The sequence below is a fragment of the Neovison vison genome, chromosome 11, assembly GCF_020171115.1.
Source record: "Neovison vison isolate M4711 chromosome 11, ASM_NN_V1, whole genome shotgun sequence".
Lineage (NCBI taxonomy): Eukaryota > Metazoa > Chordata > Mammalia > Carnivora > Mustelidae > Neogale > Neogale vison.
In genome coordinates, this window is record NC_058101.1 from 116,207,774 (window position 1) to 116,222,668 (window position 14,895).

At 33.7% G+C, this 14,895-nt stretch overlaps 1 protein-coding gene across 1 annotated transcript in view; it reads right to left on the reverse strand.

Annotated features, from left to right (window-relative positions):
- The window catches only part of CCSER1 (coiled-coil serine rich protein 1), a 1,235,477-nt gene that overhangs the window by 475,081 nt on the left and 745,501 nt on the right, over positions 1 to 14,895 (reverse strand). The window contains exon 9 of the mRNA XM_044224492.1: positions 11,007 to 11,051. Within this exon, the coding sequence (XP_044080427.1) occupies positions 11,007 to 11,051 (45 nt within the window). The remainder of the gene's footprint in view (positions 1 to 11,006; positions 11,052 to 14,895) is intronic.

Here is a 14,895-nt window from a genome sequence, read left to right on the forward strand (position 1 = left end):
ATTTAGAGGTTGTTTTGGTAGGGGGCAAAATATAATTTTAAAAAAGTAAAGAAGCTATCTAGTTTACACAGAAGAATGACAAAATTAGAGAACAGAGAAATAGAGGAAAAAAACTGATTATTGATCATTTTTCAAGTGATCAAGGAATACTCCCTTCAAATGGATGCACCTGATACTACTCAATTTCACAAAAATTTTAAGTAGATTTCTATCCTTTATACTTAATCAGTCCTTAACCAAAACAACCTAGTAGCTGTGGTGATGATCTTCAATAAAATCATGTCTATACGTAGTCAGTTCGTGGGCAAGAAAACAGAGGGGGAGAGAGGGAGAGAAAGAGAACATGAACGCTTGCAAGTGAAAATTAGATAACTGTCCTGAAGAATGCCAGGAGTCAAAATGTCCAGTTGTGGTAAATCGCTCATGTCACTGCTCCTGAGTCATGGTGTGTTGAAGTTTTACTCTGAAGTTGTGCTTTCTTGCAAATGGCATGGTCTTTACATGGTCTAGGTTTGAATCCCAGCTTCACCACTTACTAATTATATGACTCTGAGAATGTTACTCGAGTTATATATATATATATATATATTTTTTTAATTTTGCTGCTTCTTCTTTGAAATGAGAGTAATAGTACTGGCTATTTCAAAAGTTTGTGAGGATTTAATGAGTGAGTATGTATAAAGTGCTTATAACAATATTAAATAATAAATACAGGATAAGCACTTACAAAGTGTTAATTCAAATATTTCTATGGTGAAGACACAGGACTCTATTTTTCTAGTGGTTTAGAGTAAAATGTACACTACAATAGATCTACAGTCCCTTATCCAAAATTCTTAAGGTTAGATGTATCTGGTAATTCAGAATTGTCCCAATTTTAAAATAATAATATAAAACATATGCCATATCTTTTGAATATCCTAAGTAGGGTTTGGAGCAGTAACTTGTACAAACATATTGATATTTTTGTGGCAAAATACAAATGTCCACTTTAAGTGGGGAAAAAAAAAGACTCAGGTTCATAAACAGGTTCATATTAGTTCACATCAGTTTGGGGCCATCAAATGAGCTTCAGCTTCCCTTTGGGTGGTATCTGTTATCAAAATATTGGGGGTTAATATTAGAATGGCAGATAAAGAATTATTTACATGTGTTATCTTATTCTTTTATTTACTGTTTATGGTTGGAATTTGATTGTAATCAAATTTCAAAGTTACTAAATAGAACAAGATGTTACTGAGTAAATAAGTGAGAAGTGGAAATGAAGTTTCTCTTTTGAGGGAAATGGATAGTGCAGTTGTATTACTTTTGATATGTGTAATGAGCTGAATTGTGTCCCCTCCCAAATTCATATGCTGAAGCCTTAACCCCAAGTACCTTAGAATGTGACTATGTGAATATAGGGCCATTGAAGAGGTAATTAAGGTAAAATGAGGCCATTAGTGTTGGCCCAAACCAATATGATTAGTATCTTTATAAGGGGAAATTTAGACACACACAAAAAAACAGTGAAGGATGTGAACACCCTGAGGAGAAGCCATGTAAGGACCATGTAAAGACCATGCCATTTGCAAGTCAAGGAGAAAAGTCTCAGAAGAAGTCAAATCTGCCAACACCTTGATCTTGGACTTGTAGCTCTATATCTGTGAGAAATTTTCAAGTGTCAAAGCTACACCGGCTATGCTACTTCGCTCTAGTGGCCTTAGCAAACTAATAGTGTGTGTCTTAGCAATTTTACTTACAGCTATTATTTTGAACACAACTGTCATTTGCATGAGTCTGAAATTCTCTAATATTTACATTTTTAATCTTATTAAAACAATTGTTCATATAATATTTTGACAGTATAATGTTTCTTAGAAGCTAAAGTATCCTAAATATATGATTCTGTTATTAGGTAATTTTACTTAAAATTTTTAGATTATATACTGAATAACAATGTGGTGATCACAGGTTAAGGACTAAGGGAGGTCCCATGATATAATTAAAGGACAACAATGGAACTGATCAGTAGTGCTCCATTCCATTAAGCTGAGTATCCAGGTCCAGACAACTGTGTTAAACTGACAGATTTCAGTTCACAATGTAAACAGAAAGTAGACATAATGTCAAATAACTGTCCTCACCTGAATGGATGGCCAAAGGATGGAAAGAGATTTGGGGATCTACTTCCAAGTAGGCCGAGAGTTCTCCAGAAAATAGAAGCGGTGGGTTCTTGTAGGTTTACAGGATTTTACTACATTAGTCAGAAAAAGCAATTGAACATTTATGTGAGGATTATTTATTCTACATGAAAATATAAATAGAAAGAGAAAAGATTCTCATACTAAGTTAGGATTAAGTAGAAAAATAAAAACGTTTATTTCTCTTCTGTATATTTTTGAGGTGGCAATTAACTTCTATCTGAAATTAAGAAAGGAATCATACGTGATCTCTTCATTTATATATGAATATATACTTCCCTGATGAAAGCAACCTGACTTAATTAGACCTTGCGGAGTAGCATATTTCTTTTCTATCAACTGGCATAAGTATAGGTCCAAAAATAACTGCATATTCACTTACATACAAAATTTTAAAATAGTGCAAAAAAAAAATCCCTGAGTGTAAGGATATACTTTCAAAAATATAAAGAGTGAAATAAAACCATAAATTGTTATGGTTTATCTCTTCAACTGAAGATATTCCCAGAGTTTAACTGATTCTAAAAACAATATATGTTCCTTATAAAAACAGGTGTCTAAATTTATATTAATTAGAAATTCAAAATCCTTTTACTATACTATAATCCATCGTAGTCCTCAACCACTTTAAAATTTTAAAATTATAAATATTTATAAATATCCAAATATTTTTAAAAACAAAGACTCATAAACAAAGAAAATATGCTGCATTTATCAAAGAAAATATATTGCATTTACGAAACCTTAAGTCAGAACCTTCATTTATTTTACCTATTGTGCACATTGAGGCAAAGCTATCATGTCATAAACTCTGCCTAGTCTCTACCTGTTACATTTCTTTATAAGGCTGCCTTTACATCAACCTGCCTGGATCTTACCACTTTCTAAATATCCTCCACATTCCCCATTCTCCATAACCTCCTAATTTGCCTGTTTAGCGACCTACTAAAACCCTGTTAATGTAGTGTTCCTTTTAATTGCAATATTGCAACAGTTTTGCTTATCAAAAGATTCATTTCTTCGTGGTGTTTTGGTAGGTCAATAGTAAAAAATTATAGCAGTCTTATTGAAATCCCTGTGCAACCTGACTTAAGCTCCTCTACAGGAAACGTGATCCTTTGAGGCCACTGAAGTCTCACAGCAACAGAGAAGTAAACCCTGCATTAGGTCTAACCTTTAAGTTCTTTTTGTCAAACTCCCAAACACAGAGTTTCTGCCTCCTAGAAATGAGAATGTTTTTTCATAATCCTTTGGTTACCTATCAAATTTGAAATGTCTTACCCTAAATGAAAACACTAGCTCTTGTAATTATAGCACAACCTATAGTTTGTTTTCATGATTTTCCATTATGAGTCAATAAGAGTTCTAGCTACAAGCTTTCATGAATTTAGAAGGTTTTGATATACTGCTATCCTTTAGACAAAGCTCTTGAGTATTCTTTTGAAATTTTATAAGAACTTTCTGTAGTTTTGTCTTTGTTGGTTCTACTTGTTTAATTTTGCTTAGAGTTAGAGTTTCTCAGCTTCCCCACCTGGGTTTAAGCCAGGTTCTTAAGACAGGAAGTTGCCCTGGAAAAATTTCCATGTGTCTTCTCAATCTATTTGGCCCTCTGAGTCAAATCCCTGATTACTTGATATTTTACCTCATGCATGTTTCTAATTGGCATAATTCCACACAGCGCAATCTGAAGTTACAGTGTCAATTTTGGGAAAATTCAACTCGTGCCTGCTGAAGCTGGCTTCCTCTCACTGCTCTCCTTTCCTCCCACTTTTTTCCCCCTGCTTTTCTTGGGAAATACTGTTTTGTCATTGTCAGATACCCAAGGGATATCTAGTCTAGCTAATCAAATGTCTCCAAAAGAAAGTGGGGGGAAAAAAAGGAATGTACATCTTTTTTATGTTTTTCCCTCATCCGAGGTACTACTAAGGATGTTTTCTTTCTTACTGAAGTAGATTTAGTAAGTTAGGTTATGCATAACTCACAGGTTTCTTTTGGATAGTCCTTGGAATGTCAACAGTCTACAAGCATAGAAGAGATCTTCAAATTCCAATTTGAAGAAATTGGAGGGGATATGGAAAATAGCTTCTAAAACTTACAGGCCTTCTGCATTGCTTCCTGTAAACAATGCTAAGTGGAAAACATAAATCCATTTTTCTTCATCTGTGGTAAAATACAAAATTAAGAATTTCTGAGGTTCAAAAAAAAAAGATTTCTGAGGCTAAACAATGGATTCCAAGTATATTTTATTGTCCTATTTATAATTTGTCATCTCAGAACGAATTTAGAATATAAAATACTGTAAGTGTCAGGCTAGGCCTTGAATATCTTTGATTCCCATGGAGTAGACTAGTTCATATAGAGAGCAAAATCTTCCAACAACACAACACTCTGTCTCTGACAGAGGAATAAATGAAGGTAAGATCAGATAAAATGAAAAATAATAGTGGTAATTGTTACCATTTATTGGGTGCTTCCTATGTGGCAGGCACAAAGCGCTTTGTACGTATTTTATCATGTCAAACACCTTTTGAAACAGGAATCATTATTATGGTCTCATGTAATTCTTTCAATTAAATATTGATTTATAAGCAGAAAGATCTTTCATCTCCTTTATTGTCTGTCTATTCTGAGAAGGGGAAAAAAAGGAATATTTTTATGTTTTACCGAGTTCTTAAAGATCTCTTCATCTCAAAATCAAACTGTAAATCACATCTCAGCAGCAAACTATAGGCACTGAACCACTGAATAACTCTAGCTATAAAAGGAAGAGCTATCTTCATCTCAGTTTTTATATCTCAAAAAGGAATACAATATTAGCCAATATATATTTCCTTCCCAAAATTGTGTTATCACTGAGGATATAAAAGAATTTCTCATTCTATCAAACTCTTCAGCAACCAAGAATGAGATAGATGAAATTGAACAAAAGTAGAAACTCTCAGTCTATTCTGAATATTGAACAATAAAGAAAACATGTTAATAGAAGAGAGTTTTATAGAAAAAAATTATTAAAGATAACTGGTAATCAAGATCTGTTTCTTAGTAAAGATTTGCTATTTGATGCATAAAGCTACAAAAGAAGTATTTTCTATAATTTCAAAATTACATAAAATATTAGATTTTAAGAGAAGAATGGAACTTCAGCACTTTTACTATTATTTGCTGTTCTTACTTCCAAGAACAATACAATTTCTTCAAGTTTAGTTCAATCCTTAGAGCTCACATATTTACCTTCTTTATTTTGTAAAAAAACAACTCGGTCTCCAGAGGTCTGTTTGACCTAGGAGAAATAATATTGAGTTTTCCTAATTTAAGCAACAACCTAGACCTAAAATAATCTGTTTAATGATTCTAAATAAATTATATATGAAAAGAAAAATCAAAGGTGATTTTTATTTTATTACACTTATAATAATGCTTGTGCTGATATTCCAAGCAAATAAATTATTTTGAAATCTAGAGTATCATTTATCTCATTCTTTAAATTTTCTCCCTTTAAGGCTCAGCTTCAAGTAGAAATACGTAATTTGCCAAGAGATAAATAATGCAAAGTCTATTGAACTATATTATCAAAGGCATGACATCCACTGTTTACCGTATTAATAAAATAAATACTTTCTTTAGAAGTATCATATGCTTAAGTGTGCCTTAAGTAAATAGAAAATCATAAATTATTATTTTAAATGAATAATGCATTTAAATATAAAGTAGGGCTGGGTAAATAGCACTTAACTAAACATTTGATTTTCCAATCTACCTTTTCTTTTTTTTTTTTTTTAAATCTATTTATTTATTTATTTTTAAGGTTTTTATTTTTTATAAACATATATTTTTATCCCCAGGGGTACAGGTCTGTGAATCGCCAGGTTTACACACTTCACAGCACTCACCAAAGCACATACCCTCCCCAATGTCCATAACCCCACCCCCCTTCTCCCAACCCCCCTCCCCGCAGCAACCCTCAGTTTGTTTTGTGAGATTAAGAGTCACTTATGGTTTGGCTCTCTCCCAATCCCATCTTGTTTCATTTATTCTTCTCCTACCCACTTAAGCCCCCATGTTGCATCACCACTTCCTCATATCAGGGAGATCATATGATAGTTGTACTTCTCCGCTTGACTTATTTCGCTAAGCATGATACGCTCTAGTTCCATCTATGTTGTTGCAAATGGCAAGATTTCATTTCTTTTGATGGCTGCATAGTATTCCATTGTGTATATGTACCACATCTTCTTTATCCATTCATCTGTTGATGGACATCTAGGTTCTTTCCATAGTTTGGCTATTGTGGACATTGCTGCTATAAAATTCGGGTGCACGTGCCCCTTCGGATCACTACATTTGTATCTTTAGGGTAAATACCCAGTAGTGCAATTGCTGGGTCATAGGGCAGTTCTATTTTCAACATTTTGAGGAAACTCCATGCTGTTTTCCAGAGTGGTTGCACCAGCAATCTACCTTTTCTAATGTCTCTATGTTTTCTTAAGTATTAGCAACTCATATTATCCATAATTTCCTATTTATTTTTTTTACTTTAATTTCCTTCTCAGTGTTCCAAGATTCATTGTTTATGCACCACACCCAGTGCTCTATTCAATACATGCCCACCCCCACCACCAGGCTCACCTAACTCCCCATCCCCCTCTTATTTATGGTTTTTGGCAAAACAAACAAACAGACAGACAAAAAGATAGAGGATTGGCAATACTGTAGTTCAATAGAGAAGGTGAAACATCCTGTACTATACACTGGGTTGTTGCAAGACATGCTCGTGATTTTTTTAAAGAATAACACATTCGCAAATCAGCTATTTTAATAATTTGAGATGTCTATTTTTTCCTAACAATGTGTCTACCTGCATATAATTCTGATAATTGCATTCCCCCAAGTGTTTTGTTTTTTTAATATCACGGCCAAATATAATCCACTGAAAGATTTCCAAACCACAACAGGATATTTTTCTAGAAAAGGGATGAGTAAATCTATAATGAGTTTTGGTCATATTCCTAAGGAATGCTTCTAGAAATTTTCTAAAGTGTTAAATTTCTTTCAGATGTTTGCTAAGCATGTTCATAATCTGTCTTATAAGAGTGTAAAACTTTTATTCAAAATCTTGAAGAACACCAATGTTATTAATCTTGTTTTCAGAAATCCAGATGAAGAATGGCAAAAATGATCTCTACTTATTCTGTTCATCACTTTGGGAGATTTGAGCTCTGCAAATTATGTAAAAGTGATCCTTAATCATTACACACTTGTACTTTATTTCCATCCTTTTATAATTCAGAAATCTCTGTGACTTTCAACAACACAGCCACATTTCATAAGTTCAATTGTCTCTCATATTAGCTTACCATGTTCAGTAAAATTTCTTAAATTAAATGTTTAACCATGATTTAAATATCTAAACATAATAGTAATCTTCATCTATAATATAAAGTCACATATTATGTGTATTTAAACTTGTGATTTAAGATACCCAGAATATTGATGATTGAGTATTTTTGAGGCAGGGCAGAAGTAGAGACAATTTGCCATTAAAAATTAGTATATATGTACACACACAGAAATAAATCTTTAATAAGTTAACAAAAACTGTACTTTGGAATATATGATGCCATTTGAAATAACAAAGGTATATGGTATTTTAAGAAAACCTACACTAACTTGATTCAATCTATATATATATTTTTTCCAATTTATTTATTTTCAGAAAAACATTATTCATTATTTTTTCACCACACCCAGTGCTCCATGCAAGCCGTGCCCTCTATAATACCCACCACCTGGTACCCCTACCTCCCACCCCCCTGCCATTTCAAACCCCTCAGACTGTTTTTCAGACTCAATCTATATTTAACAGCAAAAGCATTGTGTGGGAGAACAGAAGTTCTTTGAGAAAAGAGATACATTGATTTTTCTGTGTGTGATACTCAATGACTTTTCACTGAGGCTTTCCTTTGAGTTACAAGATCTCACTGGAGGTAGGAAGTTCATTTACAATTAGGTAGAAATACCAGTTAAATAATCACATTTTGTACAACATTCCACTAATCTTTCTTTTTAAACACCTATTATGATTAGCCCCCTCAATTTATATACAGTGTGCATGTATAAATATGCAAAAATACTCATGTAACTTTTTAAATTGAACTAATATCTATTTTCAAATATTTCACAATAATACAAGTAATATAGGTGACGCCCATCTCCATTTCCTTCAGAAAGGTAGTTTATATTTTAATCACTTAATTTATATTTTTATACAGCGTGTAGTGTTTAAATGTGGCCTTCCTATCTAGCAATTAGCTTTTTAATAGTATTTATCACTTAGCTAAATAGGATATTACTGCCTGCTTCAATTTTCCATGCATACTCTAACCACTCTCATTATCTCAAATAAGTAAATAGAACATTTTAAACAACACATCTTAAACCTTCTTATAAATATTTGGTAACAGGCCCTTGGTATTACATCCATCAACACCTAGTGGGAATATCTGTCATTTAAACTAAGACAAATTAATTCATCTTAAGAAGTAATCATTGCTACTAAATCTTCATCAATCACATAGCATTAGGATAAAGAATTCTAAGAGAAGGCTTTGAGTAAGAATTTCCTAAACCCACACATTTCAAATTAACATAGTTGGAAGTATACTATACATCATCGTAAAGCACACATAACAGAACGGAGTAGATAGGAATCAGAAATATATGTGATATTTTGTAAGCAAGAGAGATCAGGAGGCTTTTAACATAGTCAGTGCACTCTGTGTTCATAGATCACCTACCCCTGAGACTTGACAGAATAGTTTTCACAACAAATTTCACCTCATTGTCTGACATTCTTCCAAAGTCTCTTACCATAGAATATATAGGGCTTTATAAACATGGGGAAAACTAAGGTGAGTCCTGGTTAAACAGAAATATGCCCGTGTAATCCAGTGTTGCACAGAGATCAAGTGAAGTAGTTGTTTAGAATTTTAATAGTCATCATTTAGTTTATATTCTGGATCAGTACTGTCAAGGGCCAAAGAGGATACTGGGCTCTCACTGATCTGATGAACTTACCTTCTTCACAATCACTCCGCTAACCTCAAAGAGAGACCCAAATCATCTTGTCCCCTCTATGCAGATATATATATTATATTGTAGATCATTAAAATTTTGACTTTCACACAAATCATAAGACAGTTTTAAGAAAAAAATAATAATTTAAAACACATTATCAACATGTTTTTTGCTGATAAATACATTTCTAATAAAAACAAAGTCAGAGAAAATGAAAAAGCAATAAAACTTAATAGTAACTCTTTTCAATAAAAACCAGTCATTTGGCTTTGAAAAATAACATGAAAAACCACAAAAGCTTGGCAAAATAAAGGAAGAATCTGGCTATCATTTAGCAATGCCTTTATAAGAATATATGGATTTAACATAGTTTCTATTGGACTAGGTGACAACAGGGAGGAGCTAGGTAACTCCAAATTCTATTTCCTCAAAGGCACTGAATGAGGAGAGAGAAACTGTGGCAGCACCGCTTGGGTATGAACTTCCCACTTAGGAAGAAATGAGCTAAGTTCTTTCTCTAAGTAGATCCATTTTGGTCATGTCTGGATGAAAGTAGTTACTCTCCCAAAACTAAATGGTTCTCAGGTCTTCCTTACACACTCCCCTGCACCTCTTTACAAATGACTATATCCTTATTACTTGCTTTTCTACAACATGAAAAATATCTAAAACTTTATCTGCATTTCACTTTCTCCAGTTCTTTTATCAATGTGAAGCAATTATTATGTGTCCCTCAAAAGGAACACATTATTCTGGGTGGAAATAGCAAATAAATAGTAAGGAGGCCCTAAATAACAAGTTTACTAGGATCTAAAATGCCAAATACTAAGAACAGACAACTGGAAATTAAAATAGCAAAGAAAGGAGGGGAAAATACTTTGTACCTCCATACAGAAGAAATTGCTATTTAGAGAAAGAGAGGCCACAGATGGGAAGGGAATAATATTTACTATCTCATTTTGTAACACAAAATAGTTTCACCTTTACTAAAAAATATCTTTTAAAACTAAACTTACCTTGTGAGCAACAAGAAAATATTGATTCACAGAATTAAATACACACTCTCCCCACTCCCAACAATCCAAATCACAAAGTACAGCATTTCCACATTTTAGCATGGAAAGAATTTTAGTCAAATTTAAGTCTCCCCATTCAGTTAGAATTAGAAAATCATAATATATATATACTGTGCCTGATATAGTATTATGTTTGATACTATTTAAAGTTGCCCTCTTTATAAAGCATCTGGGATAAACAATAATTAGAGAAAGGCTTAAAATTGCTAGTCTTACCAAAGCAATTTTACACTATCAAATGATGCATGCCAACTTTCTAGCATATGCCAATGGCCTTGGATAGGAGAGCAAAGAATCCCAAATGTCATAAAATGTTTGCATTGTTAGAACTTTGCTAATTTCTCATAGGACATTTTAAATATTGCCTTGTAATGTTGGTTTACAAAGGCTTTGCTGCCCCATCTAGAGGGTCCTGCTGCTGCAAAAATCCATTTTAACAGCAACAATCCTTACCTAAAACAAGAGAAACAGTACTGTCTCTAGTTTCAGAGAAATAAGCACAAATAATACATTTACATAACTGTGTAAAATGTGCTTTGACCAGAATGAATGGATTATACATGTCCACAAAATCCCTCTCCACACATTCTCACCACCATTATCATCATCATCAGTCACCATCACTGTAAGCATTTTCTCCTCTTCCCTCTCCCTCTCCCTCAGATTTCCTTACCTCTCTCCCTCCCTGTACTGCCTCCAGTCTTCTCAGGTTCAAACCCTGAAAAAAAAAAATTATTGTTGGCAAAGAAGTAACTAATACTTAGTAATTAGTAGCGGAGCAAACATTTTGAAGTAAAAGAATTCTCTTAACAAAGAAGATTTATATATAGATGACTATCTCATGCGTATGCCAATAACCATATCTGAGAAAGTCTCCAAATGTGGTGACAATGATTTCTTGCTAAATCCTAAGATCATAGGTAAAAATAAAATGTAAAGTATTTGTTTTATCAGTGATTGCCTGCCCCTTGGTGAAACCATAATCTAAAAGGTAGTGTCTACAATTGAAGTATCACATATAGGATTTTCTGTGAGCATAAGATGAGAGAGGGTCATTCAGCCTGGGAATGGGCATTCACATACAGTCCACAGAGGAGATCACATTTAACAAATCTTTGAGGCTAAAGAGGAGGACCTATTGCATATAACACTCTAAAAACCTGGCCACTCAAAGTGAGGTGCCTAATGCATCATGTCACCTGGGAATCAGAAGTTGCAGACTATCCATGAAGACATAATGCACATCATGGTGACTATAGTTAATAATACCATATTGCATATTTAAAATCAGTAAGAGAGTAAATCTTAAACGTCCTTATCACAAGAAAAAAATTGCAACTCTGTGGTGTTGACTGTCAACTAGACTTATTGTGATCATTTTGCAGTGTACACAAATATTGGAATCATTATGTTGTACACTTGTAACTAATGTTATATGTCAACTATACCTTAATTAAAATTGCTTATTATTTTAAAAAATGCAGGTTTTCAGAACCCACCCAGGACACATGGAGCAAGAATATACATTTTAACACACTTTCCAGGTGATTCATATGTAATTGTTTGAGAAGTACCTCTTTGAGAGGTCTAGGAAAGATGGGTGGATTAACTGGCGTACTGGTGACGTGGGCACAAAGAGGTGGAGGGGAAAGAAGGCTGTAAAAATGACCAGTTGTGAGGTAATTAAAGAGAAGGTCTTTGGACTTACTCTTTTTTTTTTCCAGTGTTCCAAGATTCATCATTTATGCATCACACCCAGTGCTCCATGCTATACGTGCCCTCTTTAGCAAATGCTTACTTTGGTAGAGTTTTTGAAAATTGAGATTAATTTTTTAAAATACCAAAGGCAGACATAAATGAGGACCCATGTACTCTCCTACTTTAGTCTATAGCTACATTTCATTTTTTTCCTTTCTTTTAGAAACACTATCAGGTGAAAAGCTGAAAAATTTTCAAATAAATATTGGAATTTATCATAAATATTTTTCACATGCCTCTAAATTATTTGATTTAGCTTTAGAAAGTGTGTTTTTAACCATTTTATAATTATCATTAAGAATTTTGATTAAGTCGGGGCGCCTGGGTGGCTTAGTAGGTTTAGCCACTGCCTTTGGCTCAGGTCATGATCTCAGGGTCCTGGGACCGAGTTCCACATCGGGCTCTCTGCTCAGCAGGAAGCCTGCTTCCCCCTCTCTCTCTCTCTCTCTCTCTCTCTCTGCCTGCCTCTCGGTCTACTTGTGATCTCTCTCTGTCAAATAAATAAATAAAATCTTAAAAAAAAAAGAATTTTGATTAAGTCAAACTGTTTCTCTATTTCTGATGAATACTGAAGAGCATACAACCCCAACTCTATATTCTACGTTATCACCAATATATTTGGTGAGAAAATTGGCCCACAAGAAAGATATGCTGAACTTAAGTATTTCATTCCAAGTTTTATATTTTGGAATTTAAGAATGATTATTGTTTTGTGGTTTTGTTGAACAGAACATTGGAAGTGTGATACCTTACTAATTAGGTATATCTTTTCATTTGGTGACAGCATCTGTGTTTACAAGTTTAAAATTTTACCTCTTCCTGTGTAAACTCATTTCTTGACTTGTTTAGACAGATACATATTAACACAAATATTCAATAAGTCTATTTTATATGTAAAAATAGACTATTATTCTGTTGACTCTAGAAATGGCCTTAGAATCAATCTGGCAAACCAGTTATTCTTGTATATAAATGACAGCCTAATTTCTGAGTGTAGAAAATTATCTGCATTTACAGAATACATTTTGGAAGCTTAAAGTTCACATTGAAAAAGATATAAAACAAAATACAAAACATTTCTTAAACTTGGCAGTGTAGGTTAAAAATAAATTCTATAGAGGCATTCACACTCATAACTTTTAGAATATGGGAAATGGTATAACGATATGCTTTTGAATTTAGACTGATACGGGTTTAAATCTCCAGTTTATCATCTTCTTCTGTAGGTTAACAAATTACATAATATCCCTCAACCTCATTTTTTGGTACTCAAAAAATAATATCATGCCTATGCCACAAGGTTTCTATGAAGACTGAATAATGTGTGTATAGTACTTAACAAAGGACCAGGCACAGTATATCCCAAAATAATAATTATCTTTTTGTTCTTCCTCCTCTTACTCTAATTTTTATTACCATTATTATGTATATAATGTGTCTAAATAGAAGACCAATTTAAACAAAATGTCCTGGTTTCAGCCTTTTATTTGAAGGATGCAAAATATCTGGAACATATTTATAAACACTGAACAATGAGAACGTTCATGTTGGCTAAGCATAAGCAAAAATGTTTATGCACACATTTTCTTATTTGGTACTCATGACCACATTTTGAGGTAGCTATTGCTTTCATAAAATTTGGGGGAAAAATTGCCACAAGTTCTCTGTTTCCTACTTCCCCTGCCATTCAATTCTGGGACTCAAATTAAGTGTTAAACGGCTTGTTACAGTCTCAGCGGCTGACACTGAGCCATTTTAAAGTCTTCCTCTTCTCTTGAGACTTCTCTTGAACTCTTGAGAAGTTCACTGATATTTTCTTCTGTCTAATTTATTTATCTCATTTAGTGAATTTTTATTTCGGATATCTTAGTTTTCATTTCTATATATTTTTTAAGATTTTATTTATTTTGAGAGAGAGAGGACTCATGTGAGAATGGGGGTGGGGGCAGAGGAAGAGAGAATCACAAGCAGGCTCCATGCTGAGCACAGAGCTGGGCATGGGCTCAGTCCCATGACCCTGAGATTATAATGTGAGCTGAAATCAAGAGTTGGGGGCTTAATTGACTGAGCCAGCCGGGTGCCCCCATTATTTATTTTTAATAGTGTTTTGAACTTCTTGTCTTTAATTCTATCATCTGTCATTTCCAAATTTTCTCCTGAGGATGGTCATATATTCCTATTTCTTCTCATGTCCAGTGACTTTTTTATTGGTCACCAAACACTGATGTTTATTTTGCTTAGTGCTAGATTGTATTGCCCTAGAAGGGGTTAAAAATTGATTCTGGCTGATGGCTAATTTACTTTTGGATCTAACTGATCCTTCTGATGCTTGTTTGTAAAAAATGTTTAGGATGGGTCTCAAGGAATGGTTAGAGTGACTCATTCCTATTACTAAAGCTTGACACTTTGTGCTCTCTACTGAATGCCCCATGAAGATTTCCAGAACTGTGAGAGTTCAGGGAATTCATTTACTTAAAGTTCTCTATAAATTATTCCTTTTTGGCCATTGTTTTTCACCTGGCCTTGTGAAATCTCATTCTATATTTGTAATAGGTCACTACTCAAAATTCTCAGGGCTACACTGATACAAATTTCTAGAATTCTTTCTCTGTGTATTTCCCTCCTTTGTGGTAATCTACCCCATAAATTCTAGTTGTCTTGTTCTCTCCAAACTCAGGTTCTCCTCAAAGACCCTGAAGTTCTCTCCCAGCTGTCCCACGATGTACCATGATCTCTATATTGCCTCTGGGCAGAAATCCAGGTATTGTAGGTGCTCTTGATTTGTTTCTCTTCTCTCAGGAATT